The sequence below is a fragment of the Eucyclogobius newberryi genome, unplaced genomic scaffold, assembly GCF_026437365.1.
Source record: "Eucyclogobius newberryi isolate DKJ021-1_F unplaced genomic scaffold, fEucNew1.0.hap1 SCAF_21, whole genome shotgun sequence".
NCBI lineage: Eukaryota > Metazoa > Chordata > Actinopteri > Gobiiformes > Gobiidae > Eucyclogobius > Eucyclogobius newberryi.
Window position 1 is genome coordinate 28,552,472 of NW_027315846.1, and position 18,568 is coordinate 28,571,039.

The 18,568-nt window shown below is 43.3% G+C and overlaps 1 protein-coding gene across 2 annotated transcripts in view; it reads right to left on the reverse strand.

Annotated features, from left to right (window-relative positions):
• The window catches only part of LOC140370233 (kelch domain-containing protein 2-like), a 41,985-nt gene that overhangs the window by 10,509 nt on the left and 12,908 nt on the right, over positions 1–18,568 (reverse strand). The window contains exons 3-14 of one of the 2 annotated variants that reach the window (XM_072457293.1): positions 13,149–13,438; positions 12,275–12,354; positions 6,926–7,043; positions 6,345–6,457; positions 6,184–6,265; positions 6,019–6,102; positions 3,710–3,790; positions 3,587–3,645; positions 1,409–1,518; positions 1,181–1,253; positions 336–423; positions 194–246 (exon numbers count right to left, since the gene is read on the reverse strand). In XM_072457293.1, the coding sequence (XP_072313394.1) occupies positions 194–246; positions 336–423; positions 1,181–1,253; positions 1,409–1,518; positions 3,587–3,645; positions 3,710–3,790; positions 6,019–6,102; positions 6,184–6,265; positions 6,345–6,457; positions 6,926–7,043; positions 12,275–12,354; positions 13,149–13,438 (1,231 nt within the window). The remainder of the gene's footprint in view (positions 1–193; positions 247–335; positions 424–1,180; positions 1,254–1,408; positions 1,519–3,586; positions 3,646–3,709; positions 3,791–6,018; positions 6,103–6,183; positions 6,266–6,344; positions 6,458–6,925; positions 7,044–12,274; positions 12,355–13,148; positions 13,439–18,568) is intronic. The other variant, XM_072457294.1, reaches the window with a different exon arrangement.

Below are 18,568 nucleotides of genomic sequence, written 5' to 3' on the forward strand. Positions count from 1 at the left end.
AGTCCCTGCTCAGACTGCTGCCCCCGCGACCCGGCCCCGGATAAAGCGGCAGAAGATGGATGGATGGATGGATGAAAATAAGTGAGTGATGATGTAATAGAACTTCTAAAGTATGGCTCCCGCGCGGGCAGGTGGACGTGAACAGGTTAAATGCTTGTATGTTTCTGTAAAGACGAGCATGTGTTCTACTCACCTCAGCAGAGACTTGGGCTGGACCGTGAAGGTCAAGAGCTCGTTACTGTGAGCCTGTGGAGCGCACACACATTAGCACTGGGACATGTGCAGGGACATTTGGACATTGGGACATGTGGACATGACTCTGGTGATGGACTCACAGCTCTCTGATGTGACAGCAGGTTGTTGGCACATCCTCCAAACACAAAGACTTCTCCATCAGGCCCTGGACACGCCGTGTGCCACAACCTGAAACATGCAGCACACAGCAGGCTCCACTTTACTCACACACACACACATCACACTTGTTAAAGCTATACAAGTTATGCTTCTTTTATTTTTTATTTATAGATTTAAGGACATGGCATTTACATTGGACGAATCAGATGCAATGTTTTAAGTATGTAGCAGAATATGCTAGTTTCCAACACCTGTCCATTGGGCCAATTTAGAGTTGCCAATTTTGAATAACACATGCATGTCTTTGGACGGTGGGAGAACCCACGGTAACACGAGGAGAACATGCAGACTCCACCCAGAGAGATCATGTGATGTTGGTCTGGTCCGGGAACCCAACCCATGATCTCCTTCTTGGGAGGCAAGAGCGCTAACCGCCTTTGCCACTGTGCAAATTCTAGGTGTGTCAGAGGCAGCCAGCTTGGTTGTAAAGCTCATTTGAACAGACTCTAGAGTTACTGGGAGGTACCAGAGGACAGGTTAGTGGGAGGTACCAGAGGACAGGTTAGTGGGAGGTACCAGAGGACAGGTTAGTGGGAAGTACCAGAGGACAGGTTAGTGGGAAGTACCAGAGGACAGGTTAGTGGGAGGTACCAGAGGACAGGTTAGTGGGAGGTACCAGAGGACAGGTTAGTGGGAGGTACCAGAGGACAGGTTAGTGGGAGGTACCAGAGGACAGGTTAGTGGGAGGTACCAGAGGACAGGTTAGTGGGAGGTACCAGAGGACAGGTTAGTGGGAAGTACCAGAGGACAGGTTAGTGGGAGGTACCTGGGGTTTCCAGTGTGGCTGTGCTTGAACAGCTTCCATTGGTTCTTGCTCACACAGTACAACCAGGCGTCACCTACAAACACACATTACACACATTACACACACATTACACACATTACACACACATTACACACACATTACACACACATTACACACACATTACACACACATTACACACACATTACACACAGCACTATAGCCTTGCTTTACTACTGAATGGTGACTGACTGAGGGTGTCGCGCTCCGTTGTGAATCCTCCGAACAGGAAGATGTGGTCCTGGGACACAGGGGTGAAGGAGTGCCAGGAGCGCCCCACGGGCCCCTGCTGAGGGACACACCTGAGGGACACACAGAGGTACGTTAGATACAAAGTGTCAAAACGTGCTGGGCACTTGAACATTTGACATCACGTACAACCTGCGGCACACACTGTGGTTCATGCAATATTGTCCTGAAGCCCCATTTTACCTCCTGGAACAGAGAGAAACCTATTCCCCGCTGCAAATCAATATGACACGCACTTATTTTATCCTGATGATCACGTTCTAGAACAGGTCTACTGTATTCTGGAGACATGATTCTCGTGCCCCTGTGAGACAGGCCGTGTCTGTGGCACGGATGGTAAAGGCGCCTGGCTCGCTTTGAGGGGGTTCTGGGGCCCCATCTTAGCTGCAACAGGAGGGTTGAGTTAATGTACTGACATCAGCTGAGAGCGCAGGGCGTGGAACAGATTGAGAACGTGGTGTGGTGCATTCTGGGAATGGCCAGAATCGTAGCTATTAAACTTCAGTACTAGTGCTCTGGAGTCGTGTTACTGTCCCATATGGACCAGAAAATCATGATGAAACAATCTTTTTAAAAATAATTTAAAACAGCGCTGTTTCGCACTGGACACCTCCACCTCCAGCGTTGGACACCTGTTACTGCCCGGTCTGGACCAGACTGGACAAGCCTGGACGAGACTGGACCAGCCTGGACCAGACTGGACCAGACTGGACCAGACTGGACCAGCCTGGACCAGACTGGACCAGACTGGACCAGCCTGGACCAGACTGGACCAGCCTGGACCAGACTGGACCAGCCTGGACCAGCCTGGACCAGACTGGACCAGCCTGGACCAGACTGGACCTCATCTCAGAGAGGAGCCTTTATTTGGGAAACTGGATAAATCCCCATCATCACATTCTCCCAAAATCCTTGTCTCAGTCTGAGTCTGAGAGCTCCACATGAGATCCACACGTACGGTCAGACTTTCGGCTCCGGCACTCGTCTCCAGAGCTGACCACAGTGGGCTCTGTCCTCACGCCCTCCGGACCAACGCCGCATCCGGCACTCTGGGGTCCGGCACTCTGGGGTCCGGCACTCTGGGGTCCGGCACTCTGGGGTCCGGCACTCTGGGGTCAGGCACTCTGGGGTCAGGCACTCTGGGGTCCGGCACTCTGGGGTCCGGCACTCTGGGGTCCGGCACTCTGGGGTCCGGCACTCTGGGGTCCGGCACTCTGGGGTCCGGCACTCCGGACTGGCACCGGGACTAATGTGGGTCACTGCATCAGTCTGGAGGTGTGAGCTTCTGGATCACCAGCTCCTGTGGCTCTGATGCTGCCGGCCCAAGTCCAGTTTATAACCAGAGATGTGTGCGTGGACTGGGCCGTATTCTGTGCTCAGCACCTAAAGGTTCTGGAACTGGGTTAGTCCGGGGCGACTGGAGAAAAATCCCAGCTCTGGGGATGAAAGCTCTCCGCATTGCACAAAACAAATGAATGTGAATGAAATAAAATGCTCCGAGGCAGGATTTCAATATTTGTAATTTCAATTTTGGGAACAAATCGAAAAACAGAAAATCAAACTGTTTCGGCCTTTCATTCATTCACTTTCTACCGCTTTTTCCCGTTAGGGGTCGCGGGTGACCGGAGCCTATCCCAGTGACTTTGGGCCTTAGGCGGGCACACCCTGGACAGGGGCCAGCACGTCGCAGGGTCAGTAACTTTTTTTTTCTTAAATGGAAAATCCATGGAACCAATAATTCCCAGATGAATGGACTTTCTCTGCTCTAGAAGAAGCCACAGCAGGAGACAGGCTGAACCTGACAGACTCTACTATGATGCAATAGCTCATGAAGTGTTAAATACAGGACACTGTCCGGTCACTTCCTTTGTTTTATCTCCCCAAGAATAATGTCTTTCTGAAGCGACATTACAGGCACCGGCACATAGCACTAAAAACAAACTACTATAGAAGAAATCCTAACGACGTGAATTCATTAAAAAGTTCTTATCAAATATCAGTGTTTATTAGTCAAACATTTCTGGATTAAAGTATATAGTTACTAACATGGCTCATCACAGATGTTTTACAGGGGCCCCTGCCTCAAACTAACCCTGTGCCAGTCAAATGTGTGGCTCTTACATTTCATGCCACTCCCACGTGTCCAGGTCCAGGTAGTACAGGTCGTTCAGTCTATAATTCTGTGGAGCAAATAAACGCTTAGTAAAAACATGCTCAGAACAAATATATTTCTGAACATCGTACTTTATATCTTCCTCCAAAAACGTAACCTCTGTTTCCCACAGTGGCACAGGCGTGAGCGGCTCGGGGAGAGGGACTGTTGCCCTGGAGACAGAGAGTGAAAAGGCTAAGACATAAAAGTATGTTCCAGCACTACTATCACAGAGAAACACATTGAAACCATCATTATTGCTCAGAATCCAAGTTAACTTTTTAACATGTGAAAAAGAGGTCCCTCAGCTCTGCTCAGTGGAAACTGTTCATAAACACAGGGAAAATATCCACTTCAGTAAAACATTTGATCCCAGTTTACCATTTAGATTTATAATTGTACTTCTAATTTAAAAGGATGACATCACACAAGGAAAGTCCATAATGTTACTTAGCCAAAACTCTACTAATGACACAGAAGTTATTTGACAAATAAAATATATGGATACTGAAGTGTGTTTTCTGGATGAATTTGAGTCTCCATACTGCGATAAACTGCTGCTTGAAACTATATTTGAATGTTTCGAATCGGTCACAAAGTCATGTGAAGCTGCCATACTTGGGAGCATATGAGATATGACATATGGCACTTTGAGCTTTGAGCCATGGAGGCTTTGTTCAGAATGCTCCGTCGGGCTGCGGTTAAATCCTAGCTAAATATCTGTTTAAATCACCTGTTCATGGCGCGGCTAGCTAGCTAAGGTGTAGCATGGCTAGCGCAGTTCTCTGTGCCTTTGTTCTTTTTCAGTTTCTTAAACATCGTCGCAGTCCCACTGACCTGACTAAGCTTAAGCGGACATCATCCAGGAACTTATTAATGCAGGTTCAACGTCTTTTATTCTGTCAGGAAACATTTTCTGATTGGAATGGAATTATTAATTATAGAACGTGAATGATAAGCCTCAGGGAGAATGGGCCTTTAAACCCATGTGACTTAATAAGGCATGGGCTTTCTTTAAAGGGCTAAAACATTCATTTCAAGCAGATAAAACAATGGATGTGATTAGAGAAAAAAAGCCAAATAGACAACTTATTACATTTTTTATCATTGCACATTATTGATATTTTGAAGCTCAAGGTTTCAATGACAAACAATAACCTTTACTTTACATGGTGAAAAGGGAGCTTTCACTTATAATTATTAAACACATCTAATTAGGCCGGACATGGAGCATATTGAATGTTGTGTTCACACAGATGATCTGAGCTTCCATCGCACCTAAGGCCTCATCCATTGTTCACATGTCGTGTTGTCCGTCTCATTTGCACCGCTCGATCGCCCCAAAATGCGGAAAATGTGCCACGCATCAACGTGCCTCTACATAGGGTTACCATAGGAAAGTGTGGCGTTCTTTGCATCTGTAGCTCAGCACATGGCACTGCACATACGGTTCAGTGTGTGGACTGACTGACAGCTCTAACATGTGTTATACAGTCTGACAGTCTGACAGTGTGATACAGTGTGATACAGTGTGACACAGTGTGACACAGTGTGATACAGTGTGACACAGTGTGACACAGTGTGACACAGTGTGACACAGTGTGACACAGTGTGATACAGTGTGACACAGTGTGACACAGTGTGACACAGTGTGACACAGTGTGACAGTGTGACACAGTGTGACACAGTGTGACACAGTGTGATACAGTGTGACACAGTGTGACACAGTGTGATACAGTGTGACACAGTGTGACACAGTGTGATACAGTGTGACACAGTGTGATACAGTGTGACACAGTGTGATACAGTGTGACACAGTGTGACACAGTGTGATACAGTGTGACACAGTGTGACACAGTGTGATACAGTGTGACACAGTGTGACACAGTGTGACACAGTGTGACACAGTGTGACACAGTGTGATACAGTGTGACACAGTGTGACACAGTGTGATACAGTGTGACACAGTGTGACACAGTGTGATACAGTGTGACACAGTGTGACACAGTGTGACACAGTGTGACACAGTGTGACACAGTGTGACACAGTGTGATACAGTGTGACACAGTGTGACACAGTGTGACACAGTGTGATACAGTGTGATACAGTGTGACACAGTGTGACACAGTGTGACACAGTGTGATACAGTGTGACACAGTGTGACACAGTGTGATACAGTGTGATACAGTGTGATACAGTGTGACACAGTGTGACACAGTGTGACACAGTGTGACACAGTGTGATACAGTGTGTGGACTGACAGCTCTAACATGTGTTCTACAGTCTGACACAGTGTGACACAGTGTGACACAGTGTGTGGACTGACAGCTCTAACATGTGTTCTACAGTCTGACACAGTGTGACACAGTCTGACACAGTGTGATACAGTGTGTGGACTGACTGTGGTGATGGGCTGGCTCCAGGTCAGACTCTCCAGGTCTAACACGTGCACGTGGTTGTTCCAGCCTCGTCCTGGGCTGTCCCACTGCAGGTGACAAATCAACAGCAGAAAGTAATCAGTAAACATTTCATGTTTTGGTCATTAATTTTGAGTAATATATTTCACCACGAGTGAAGAGGATTCGTCATATTCAAAAGTTCCTCTGTGTTCATGTGCAGCGTAGCCATAACCGCCAAAGTATATGATCCTGTGGAAATGACTGTGTTGGACATTTATGCTTCTCCTCACCACGTGTATTCCATGATATTTGTGCAGCACAAACTTACTTGTTCCTGTAGACCCAGCAGTCCAACTTGTCCTTGGCCGAGGGTGGGGTCCCCTTGAGCTCCCTCATCTCCTCCCAGACCAAGGTGGGGCCGTGCAAGGGCAGGCGGTAGATCTGCACCAGAGCCACGTGTTCAATCAGGAGAGGACAACCACAACATTTAGACAAGTATACAATATTTGTAAAACTTGTACTAGGCACAGGACTGTGCTCATCTCTGCACCAGCCTGGACCCTGGCATGCTTTCTGTGTACAGTCTGGCCACATGGACAAAGACAATACTCAGAAAGTGCCAAAGTGAAGAGAATTTGAAGCAGGAAATCATCAGCAAATACAGCTTATAAAATAACTGTTTAGTCTTGATGCATGTGCTATAACACGCATCAAATGATGCGCCGCAGCACGCCTATCCAGTTATTTTAATAGACCCATGGTTATAATCTGGGACAACAAAAATCGGTCTGCAGACCACATTTGGACACCCCTACACTGATGTATCTACATGCTGACCAGGGCAGTGAGTAATGATCTGTAATGATCACTTTCAGATTGCCTTGCATTGGAGAAAGCCCTGTGACCTACCCTGTTGGTGTTGCCTCTGGCATGGTGGCCCCCAAACAGGTAGAGCACTCCATCCACACACACTCCACAGCTGCCCGACATGGAGGTGTGCAGGTTTCCCCCCGCCAAGTACTTGGACCTGAGGCACAAGGAAAGAAGAGCTGTAGCCTCACAACATACTACACGCTAGCAGTGGCTAGCACTCACAGAAAGGAGGTGGCGGCTTCAAAACATGCACAAAAGGTAAAAATCCTCCAGTGAAGACAGTCCTGACCTAGAGAAGCAGCAGTGCACCCTAAGGACCGCACCCTAAGGACCGCACCCTAAGGACCGCACCCTAAGGACCGCACCCTAAGGACCGCACCAAGATGGCCGCACTTGGGTGGCCCTACTTTCTGGTGGTGGTTCTCCTTGGTGACCCTAAAAGGATACTTTTTGTAAAACTGACACTACTACAGGCCAAACAATGTCAAACATTCAGTAATATTGTTTACTTATTTAAAGTAGTAAATAATACTCATCTGAAAGTGACCGTTGCAAAGTCATTTATTTGTATACTTAAAGGAAGTCATCTCCAGCTTTACCACTAGGGCAATGACACGTACTACTACAAAACTATCAGCTTTATTTTCCAAATACTTTGATAGTGAATGATGGTGATTTATGAAAATCAAGCTTCAACAATCTCCTACATTATTTGATGTAGCAAAATCAATAATAATAATAATAACTGCAGTCTTTACATTTTTGGACTTTCTCAATTTACCTGCCGTGTCCGAAGAGCAAAACTAAAAATTAGATGCTGAAATAACAACTACTGAAATTCAAAGTGCAATCAAAAGATTATAAACAAAACATCTCCAGGTAGTGATGGGTTCACCTCAGAGTGGCATAAAACTCTAAAGACACACTTACTCCTTTGTTTTGATCAACATTTAACTGGGTCTTTAAAAAGCTCAGCTCCCTCTGAGTGTGAAAGAGGTCATCACATCCTTTTATACTAAAGAGGGAAAGGATCGACTTGACTGTGCCTCACACAGACCAATCTCTGTTCTGAATGTGAAATATCGTATATACACCTCAATAAAGAATGGAACAAATACTATTTAATATGAATTAAAAATATTTTGAATATTTTAATATTCAAAATGATCAGACAGTTTTTGTTTTTTTTACCAAACGACAAATACAAGAGAACATAAGACGATCTTTACATATAATGAGACAAATACAAAAACAACAAAACAGCTGGCCTTATTTTTAAGTGTTAACCAAATTTAAAATAGATAATTAAAAAATACTCCAATACTCAATTGTCCAACATCAAGTCCAAGTTATCTGTTTTTTATAATTATACTTCTATATCTACTCTGTGTTGCAACACTGGAATTTCCCCTTTGTCAGACAAATAAAGGTTATCTTATCTTATATCATCAAGAATGAACATGAAAGGCCACTGGAAAGAGGGCTGAGGCAGGGTTGTGCTTTGTCACCCCTGTTGTTCACTTTGTACTTGGAAACAATTTATGCAGTCTCAATTGATGGGGCAGAGCATAAAAATGTTCATACCCAATGTGATGCAAGGACAATATCATGGAGTCTGGAAACAAATTTAATGTACAAAAGCTGAAACTGTCTCTTACTGGCGCCCCCTCTGCCTTTAGAAAGACTGACCCATTTAAATGGCAAACGGAATCCTTTAAAGGTGCCATAACATGCTTTTTTTCACGTTTTGTAGTCTATCCTAAGTATATATATATATATATATATATATATATATATATATATATGTATAAATATATATATATATATATATATATGTATAAATATATATATATATATATATTTATACATATATATATATATATATATATATTTATACATATATATATATTTATACATATATATATATATATATATATATATTTATACATATATATATATATATATATATATATATATATATATATATGTATAAATATATATATATATATATATATGTATAAATATATATATATATATATATATATATATATATATATAAATATAAATATAAAAGTCTTATGTCCATCGCGCTCTTATTTCCTGGTTTTTCGGTATCGGATAGAACTTCTCTCCGTTTATTTTCCCGGTTGCTGCAGGAACTGCCACATAAACCTTCACCATTGTGATAATAGTAAAGAGTGCGATATTATTAATGAAGTTTTGGGCCTCTTTGAGCCGTGTTTCCTCGTAAATCCAAGCAGAAAAACTCCGGGGCTTGTGGGGAGACACGAGCAGCGCGGAGCCGGGGGGAAGGGGGCGGGAGGGGTATGGTGACGCGTGTCTGTGGTTATGACGCGGTCTTGTAGCCACCCCCCGTCAATTTGGAGATTCGAGGAAAGGAGATAGTCTCTAATATAGCTAAAAACTGCCGGAATCAATCAAAAAAACACTCTGGGCACATATATGTAATATATAATATAATATATTACACAAATAGCAATGTAAGAAGGTTAAAAGCTCTGAAAAGTCGATTTTGCATGTTATGGGACCTTTAAATATTTGGGTATGGTCCTCCATAAAGAACTATCAACAATTCTAGAGAAAAACTATACTCTTTTCTCCACTATAATGGAAGATCTTGAAAATAGGACTCTTATCCCATACTTGAGTCTCAGTCAAAGGATTGAAACTATAAAAATGAAAGTTTTACCCAGATTCTATTTCAGACTCTCCCAATTCCATCCCCAACCAGCTCTTTTATGAGTAGAATAAAACAATCTCAAGATTTATATGGCAAGAAACCATGAATTCAATTCAAAACTCTGCAACCATCAAAAGAAAAAGGAGGCGGGGTTTGCCTTGTTTGAAAAATAACTGTATTTCAGCTCAAATCAGAGCGTTGCTGGTGTGACTCAGAATATGAAGCTCAATGGTCTCATATTGAGAGTAATGTGGTGCTGGAGGTTCCTGTACAGGCCTTACTGGCAGATGACAAACGCTTGAGTCATTTGGAGGAAGTGAAGAATCCATGGGTGAAATCTGTTCTTAAGGGGGTTCCACACCGCAGCGGCCGAAGCGTCCAGTTTACATTCAGAGTCTATAGTAAACGCGCGTCGAGCACGTAGTGCGTTATCCGCGGCGCGATTTCTTCGTTTTAGCGGCGCGATTGGTGCATTTTTTTACGCTCTCGACGCTTTGAGCGCGTATGAGCCGGCCGATGCGACGAAAGCGGCTTACAGATATGTTGAGGTCTCTGCAGCTGAAGCGTAGCAGCCGCTGCAGCAGCCAATCAGAGCTGACGCTCCAGTGACGTACGTACGTACGTATTGCCCCTCGCATTTCCGGTATTCCCCGTGGAATTCCCCAAGAAGAGCCACTTTTTCCTTGCTTATCAACCATGGCAGACGAACGATTGATTGTGGCTGTTTGTGGGAGAAAGGAGCTGTACCATGTGTTCACGGTGGAACAGAGACAGAAACAAGCCCGGCGCCTCCGTGTGAGAGTTTTGAAAACCAAAAACACTCTCGATATCCGCCATTTTACACAATGAAAGGCCACACCAACAACAACTCCACTGCTCATGCGACAACACCTCTACTGCGCATGTGCGCAGAGAGCTCGAGCGCGCCGTACGCGCGCATGTGTATAGTGGCCGGGGCGTCGAGAGCGCGCGTCCACTGCGTAAACCTTTCAAATGTACACGCGCTGAAATTCTGCGTCGGGCGCGTTTAGGCGTCTGCGGCGTGTACGTAGCGTTACATTATGGAAGGAGCTGATCAAAACATACAAACTAAACAAATATGTTAAAAGCTAAACTGGTTGGATTAAGACCAAGGTTTTGTACCAAAGAGAAGAGATTCAAGGTCTGAATTACAAAAGGTAAAGACGTTTTTCACCAGATTGTAAAAAAAAATCTTTTAAAAAAAAAATCACATGTTTGGAGAAACAGAACTTTTATGGGTCTTTACAAATAATGTTATTAAAACAAAGAAATTAAACCAGTAATGGCCATTATAACCTTCTGACGGAAATGTTGATCAAGGCTTATAAATCAGAATCTCTAAGCGTTTTACCACAGACAGGAACAGTGCTTTTCCTCACCAATTGTGAGTTCAGACTTCCTAATCAAAGTTTGTGAAGTCTGTGGCGTTTGAGCTGAGTTTTGGCTCCTTCTACTGGCTGCAGAGGGAATTACACATAATTTAAGGTAAACATTTCAACTCATGTTTCAAGCTGGACTCGTTTACTTCCGGATCTCAGCAGTTGTACTGATCGTGATTAGACAGGAGAAATTCACATGACGAGTCTGGAAATGATTCTCAGAGCTATGTCACAGAACAAGTGTTTTTGATGTTTGGAGGGGGATGAATTTATGTTAATAATAATCATAATCGTAACATTTGAATTATTATCATTAATAATAATAGTAATAACAACATCAATAACAATAATACTACAGCGGTGTATTTATACTGCCCTTTTCCACCTTCAAAGTACTCAAAAGTGTCTTTCCAAAAGGACACTCTATGGTGCCCTCCTCCTGACAAGAGTCTCTAAAAGCACAGTAGGAGGTAGAGCCTTCTGGTGGTCCCAAGAGTCTCTAAAAGCACAGTAGGAGGTAGAGCCTTCTGGTGGTCCCAAGAGTCTCTAAAAGCACAGTAGGAGGTAGAGCCTTCTGGTGGTCCCAAGAGTCTCTAAAAGCACAGTAGGAGGTAGAGCCTTCTGGTGGTCCCAAGAGTCTCTAAAAGCACAGTAGGAGGTAAAGCATTCTGGTGGTCCCAAGAGTCTCTAAAAGCACAGTAGGAGGTAGAGCATTCTGTTGGTCCCAAGAGTCTCTAAAAGCACAGTAGGAGGTAGAGCTCCTGTGTTATGGAATCAGCTCCTGTCCATGTTAAAGAGGGCGACACAGTCTCTTCAGGGAAGTATGGCAGCTTGAGCACTATCTTCTGATAAAGACTACTTTTTCTATCAAACAATATTTCATATTTAACTAACCTGTGCCTGTTCATTGCTGTTCACAGGATTTCTTCCTCGGCTCCTCTCGGGGAGAGCTACTGTTTCAGACACTGTTGTCTTCTGCTATCAGCAAATGGAAGCATGTCAGCCTGTCTGTGGGAGTAGAGATTCTGCTTCTCTGATTTTCATTGTCGCCCCTCAAGGACACTACTGTTGTGATTTTGGGTGTTACAAAAATACATTGCTTTATAAAATAAATTGAATGGTGTTCCAGTGGGGCGCCCATCCAAGTCCTAACCAGGCCCGGTCCTGCTGAGCTTCCAACAACCAACAAGATCTACTACTAGACTTAGAAATTAGAATTAGGGGGCGCTGAGGAGAACCACCAGAAAGCACAACTTAAACTTGTAACAGTTCCCTAGTGCCTACCATTCTCCCGTCTCCATGCTGTACATCCAGATCTCATTTCTGGGCAGGTACAGGTCAAAAAAGCCATGGTTTTGGGCATTCTACATAGAAGAAAATGCATTAATACATACATTAAATTAACAACGATGCAATGTGTGTTTTTATTTACACAATTCAATGTTTTCCAATTTCCGTCATAAAATTAGGGCTGTGCAATTACTCAAATTGCAAATTGAATTTGATACAATTTTAAAGGTATTTTCCAGATTCATATGTCAATGAAAAACATGATGTGTATCATATTGTGTTCTAAAACAATATGGTAAACATGATATTCTCACATTTACTTGAGTTCCTTTGCATCTCATGTTTTAGAATTTAAGATAAAGCCTCTTCACACATCATGTGCAATATTTTCTGTCCATAAACAGCCACTTACTGTAAATGTTTAAGTAAATTTAAGTTTCTGTTTCTAAACCTGTGTTTTTGTGCATAATCTGTGTTTCTGAAGCTACAAACATCTGCAAGAATGAAGCTACAAACATCTGTGTGTCCTGAGTGTCTTGAATATCCTGTGTATCCTGAGTGTCCTGAGTGTCCTGAGTGTCCTGAGTGTCCTGAGTGTCCTGAGTGTCCTGAGTGTCCTGAGTGTCCTGAGTGTCCTGAGTGTCCTGAGTGTCTTGAGTGTCTTGAGTGTCTTGAGTATCTTGAGTATCTTGAGTATCCAGAGTATCCGGAGTATCCGGAGTATCCGGAGTATCCTGAGTATCCTGAGTATCCTGAGTATCCTGAGTGTCCTGAGTGTCCTGAGTGTCCTGAGTGTCTTGCGTATCTTGCGTGTCCTGCATGTCCTGCATGTCCTGCATGTCCTGCATGTCTTGCATGTCCTGCTCACCTTGTACCCGCCCCACACATACATAGCATTGCGGTCCACCACTGCCACATGTCCGCTCCTCTCAGCCGGACTGTCCAGCTCGAAAGACTCTGAGGCTTCGTTGTCCAGTGGCTGCTCGTCCTCTGCCTCCTCCACATCTTCATCCTCCACGTCCTCATCCTCTTCCTCCACGTCCTCATCCTCTTCCTGCTGCTGCTCTTCTCCTGGACGCTCTGCTGCCGGCCGGGCATCTATGATGGCCAGGAACTGTTCCATCCGCTCGTCCCACCTCTGGTCTAAGGCTCTTTCCACTATGGGGAAAACAAGGTCACATTTATGTTTCTACCTTCAAGACATTCAAAGCGCTTTACATCAAGGAACCAGCCACACATTCACACACACACACAATCTCACACTGCTCACAGACACTGGGGGCGAGTCGTATTAAGTGTCTTGCCCAAGGACACAACGTCAGGATTCACCTGAGGCAGCTGCAATCGCACCGCCAACCTGTGGGTCAGTGGATCTGACCGCTCCACCAGAGCGAGGGTCCAACCGCTGACCTTCGGATCAGAAGAGGAGCCTCTACCACTGAGCTACTGCCGCCCAGCTCGATAGCAACAACATTCATAGCAATCGAATCAAAATTTGAATGGAAAAATTTAGCAAATTGCTGCAATTTTTGAAGTAATGCCTCACGTGTAATGCTCTTTTCAGTCTTTTATTGACTATGCTATGCTTGGATTGCTGTCTCCGTACGCTTTCATCACCCAGAAGTGTTCACTCCTACTCCTTATGATCAAACAATCAGCCGAGTTGGGGAAGAAAGCCTTTGTCCACTTAGTTAGCATGGAGCACACAAGAAACACTGGACAGAGTGAGTTTGCATTTTTAAAGGAATAATAGAGGATTTTTTGTCGGTTTGTGAACTCAAGCAACTGTTAGTCCCTTTTTTCTTTAAATGTGCATGCGCACACTCACCCCCCACCCTCCTGTTTCCGAGAGGCCGCCTCCCATCAAACCTCGTGCAGAAGCACGCTACAGCCCCGCCTCTACACGTGTGTTTGTTTATTAGCGCAACAGATCACATCATCACTCGTCTCCTCAGATTTCCGTCTATTCTGAGCTCGATCACAGTCTTTCTCTGTGTCATGTTTGTCCCGTAACTGAAGGAACTCACTAAACACACACCTGCATATCAACCACACATGTGCAGCCGCTGCTGCTATGGGAACGAGGCTGCAGGTGTGCAGTAGCACGCAGGGAATGATTGACATGTGGGAGAACTACTGAGCTGTCCACGAGGAAATGAGACTCAGATAGGTCGCCAGAAATTCTCTATTATTCCTTTAAATGCTTTTAAAACGAAGCAGAGACGGCTTCAATAATTATGGCCCGAGCACAAATGTATCAATAACTTGGGCCCTGAACCGATCAGTACATTTATACAGAGGCTAAACAGCAGCAGAATTACAAGAGGCTCCTCAAACCAAAACTGTCAAATCCCACAGTGCAGGACGTCATTTGGACAATCATCCTTCTCTTTTAAGAGCGGTAAACTCTGGAATTCATAACCTCCTGAAATAAAGTGCATCACGGAAGCAAATATGTTCACCTCCAGACTGAAGGGCTGAAAGAGAATCAAAACTGTCCCCACCTGTAAGTGTTATGAATGTGTATGAGTGACGTGCATGAGTAATCTTTGTGTGCATCACATCGGCTGCAAGCTTTGTTTGTAACTATATATGATTGCATTGTCCCTGTCAAATAAATAAATAAATAAAATGCTGGACTCTATTTGAACTGTAACATTTTGAGGGGAAACGCAAAAATCAAGTAGTAAACTATAACGAAAATGCAAGTAAATGGTATCGAAAAGTACAGTGAGCTCTAGTTTCGAGGAAAAAAATCTACGTAGACAAATTAAACTTGGCACAAAAAATAGGTCATGTCAGGACATTATGAAATAATGACCCCGCCTTAAACCCTAGAGGAAGTCGGCCATATTGGATCAAACCAGATCATTAAAATGACACATCATCTTTTGACATCTCCAACAGTTTTCAAACTTGTTCAAAATGAGCAAAACCCTCTAGATTATCATTAGGATTCAAAAAACATTGGCCGTGGAAATGGTGAAGTTTTAACAAAATCTTTTACAAACGTTGTTGGATTTGAACGTGGACTTGTGAAAATATGTACAGAGAGTTTAAGAGTAAGAAAATGTGACGGAGCAGCGTAAATGCCGGAACATGTCGGCCCCGACCAAACTGAGAAAAACTGGCTTTTACCTTTTTTCCCAAAATTTGTGATTTTCGTTTTTTTGCAGAATGTGAAAGTTGAAGTTATGAATGAGCCCCTCTGTGCTTAAGATAACACTATTGGTTGTCTTAAACATATACATTAAGCTGTTAAAAATGGGTAGTTTTCGGGTCTTTTTCCAGTGCTCCTTGGGGGCGTCAACTTTTTCTAGCCAGCGCATGTTGATCTTTTTCCACCAATCAGCTGCGAACCACATGGCTACAGCTACGTGTCCTCCGTGTTCTCCTCTCAGAGACATTATTCATTTCTCCAGACTGTCTTCAGAGCTTACATTCCCTGGACTACATTGCAACGGAACTGAGGTACTTTTACTCTAAAGTATTGCTTTAACACGGTGTTTTAAGGTGGTTTCGTGATGTCACTTTTGCCTCGGGCACTGGAGCAGAGACAGCAATGCTAAGCTAACATGCTGCTTCAGTGCACTCTACGTTATAAATACGAGCTTGAATTTAATGTGACCACTTTCTGGATAATTAACATAACGTAGTCTCTTGAAACTAGCTGTTTTGGGATGGTATAATGTCTGTATCTTCGTGTTTTTTTACTGTAGCCCGCGTTAGCCGCTTTAGCTCGCTACAGTCCAAGCTAGCACCGGGCCGTGTTCTTTTTTCCTCGGCTTCTGCATAACAAATACGGGCTTGAATTTAATGTGACTACTTAAGTTAGCTGCAAATATCACTTGACCCCAAAAAAATTCTAACAAAAGGTTTTTCAGTGGTTTACAATAGTATCAGATATACTTAAAAACATGCTAAAAGTTTACCAAAGTTTGACTCCAAGAAAGGCCCCATTTTCAAAATTGGTTACAAGTACATATGTGCGAAAGTCATTGCATATTTCTCCTTTTTCATATTGTTTTGCCTGGTGTTGGTTATTCCTGTGGTTCACAACCACCATTTTTTATTCCAATTACTCAAGACTCAATCCATTAGAACTGTGTGGTACTGTAAAATGAGTCAAAACAGGGCTGCCACGTGAAGGCTCAGTTTATTTTTTTGCCTTTTGTTTTTGATATATTTTTGATATATATTTATGTTTTTTAGACACTTTTCTTATTTACACACCTTAAAGTGTGACCTTAGTAACCTGTTACCACCCACCTGTCCGCCGGCGAACATTTTCTATATCTCAAATATTCTCTTACATCATCACTTTTATTTCCGTGGTCAATACCAGCAAGCCATACATCATTTTAAAGCTTATTTTCTCAACAAAACGAATATGTCATTGATTTACATTGAATAATATGCCCCAAGAAGCAATTGCCAATAGTTTGTGAGAAAGTCTCAACTTTTACAAACGCGTCCTACCTGTTTGCTGTTTATGACGGACGAAACGGCTTTAATTCTGTACATCCTTGTGCTCAGTCTGTCCGTAAGGAATCATTGAAAAACAATATCCACTTGTATTTTTCCTGAAGTTATCCGATTTCGAGATATTGTCAAGTAAACAAACTTTTCTTCATTTCTCGCCGGACGAGAATGCGCTTGTCCGGCGCATTTCTCCGTCCATAACAAATTACCTGTTTGACTTATACGATAGTGTTTGACATCGATCTCTTCCTTAGACTGTTACCTACAGAATGAGACCATCCACGAATTTTTCTGTCACCGGGTTTGTTTGCTACAGCCTCCGGAGGGGAAAAAAATTTGGCGCTTCCGAAGCGCGCGTCCATCTTTGTTTTTAGCCCTTAGCTTCTGCTGACAGGCACGCAGGAGACTTTGAGTGACATATTATTCTAGCCAATGAGGAGACCTTTTTCCTGGTAGGCGGGACAAAGGGCTTATTGACACAGAATCTTCTGTATTATCGTGCGTAAGGCTCCGGGAAGGCTGTAAAGAGCCAGATTTCTCGGCAGGATTTTGTTTATTAGCCTTTTGGAAGTGCATTTTGTTAGATATATGTATTATTATACCAATACAAAAATAAAATAAAAATATTATAATATATATATTTTTTTTTTAACCTCTATATGGGAAATTCATGGGTAAACTCATATTTACACATTTTCGCATATATTTTTTTAGCGGTTATAATTGCTATTAGTGGCCTACAAAACATCAAAATGTATGTTTTATGATCATAGAGGAGCTAAAATTGTAATAAAACAGTTTGGCACAGTTGGCACATATTTGGATCACTTGTTCCGAATATACTTTTTGATACAAAAAGGTCAACAGCACCAAAATGCCTGTTCCTAGAGATCTGAAACGTTACACAGTTGTTGTCAACAAGATAAACATCATGTACAGTGAACAGCATATGCACACAATGAAATATGTCATGCTCAGGACCATTACAAATTGACAATATTCAGGCGAGACTAAAAAAGGATGTTTTGTTTATGTTTGGGCCTCTGTAGTGTAAGTTCTGAAGTTCATGTGCACATCTGCAGAAACTAGAAGGCCTAAGCTTTCTAATGATGCATCACACTTGCATGTGGAACATAAGATCCTCTTTTAATAAGCAATGCCATTTGGGTATGTCCAACCATTGTGCACAGGGCGAAAATAGGTGGGTGATAACCATTCGTCGTCACACTCTTCCTCCCATAGAGGTTGATTATAGCGATTCTCACAATTCCCAACTTGACATGGTCCACAAGCAGACATGCATGGCAGTCCATATGCCCTGCAACTGCACTGTTGTGTTTGGCAGGCAGTTGTGCAATTACAGTGGATCATCTGCAGGAGACATTCTGGAGCAGCAGTCTTACTGGTCATAACTGGCAGGAACCGGTTGTCCACCTGTTTCCATCCCCAATCCACTGTGTTCATGTCACCTTCCTTTCCAATCCACACCATGATCTGGAAGTAAACTCTTTGGCAGTGGTATTTGGTTGCAGACTCAGTTGGAGGCAGACGTTCTGGGGCAACAAATTATATGGCGGAAACGATTTTCTTGCTAAAAAGGTTGTAGCGCAAAGAGGCAAGTGAATCGCTACTCTTTCCGCCAAATAACACTGCCATTGCCTTGGTCCCGTGGTCCCTTATGACATTTCTTGCTTGATGTGGGAGCAGAAACACATTTGCACAGGACTGGATGGTTGACTCGCCATTCACAAGTTTCTGGAATGCTGTCTGTTTGCCAACCCTAAAAATGCGTGAAGTTGTATCACA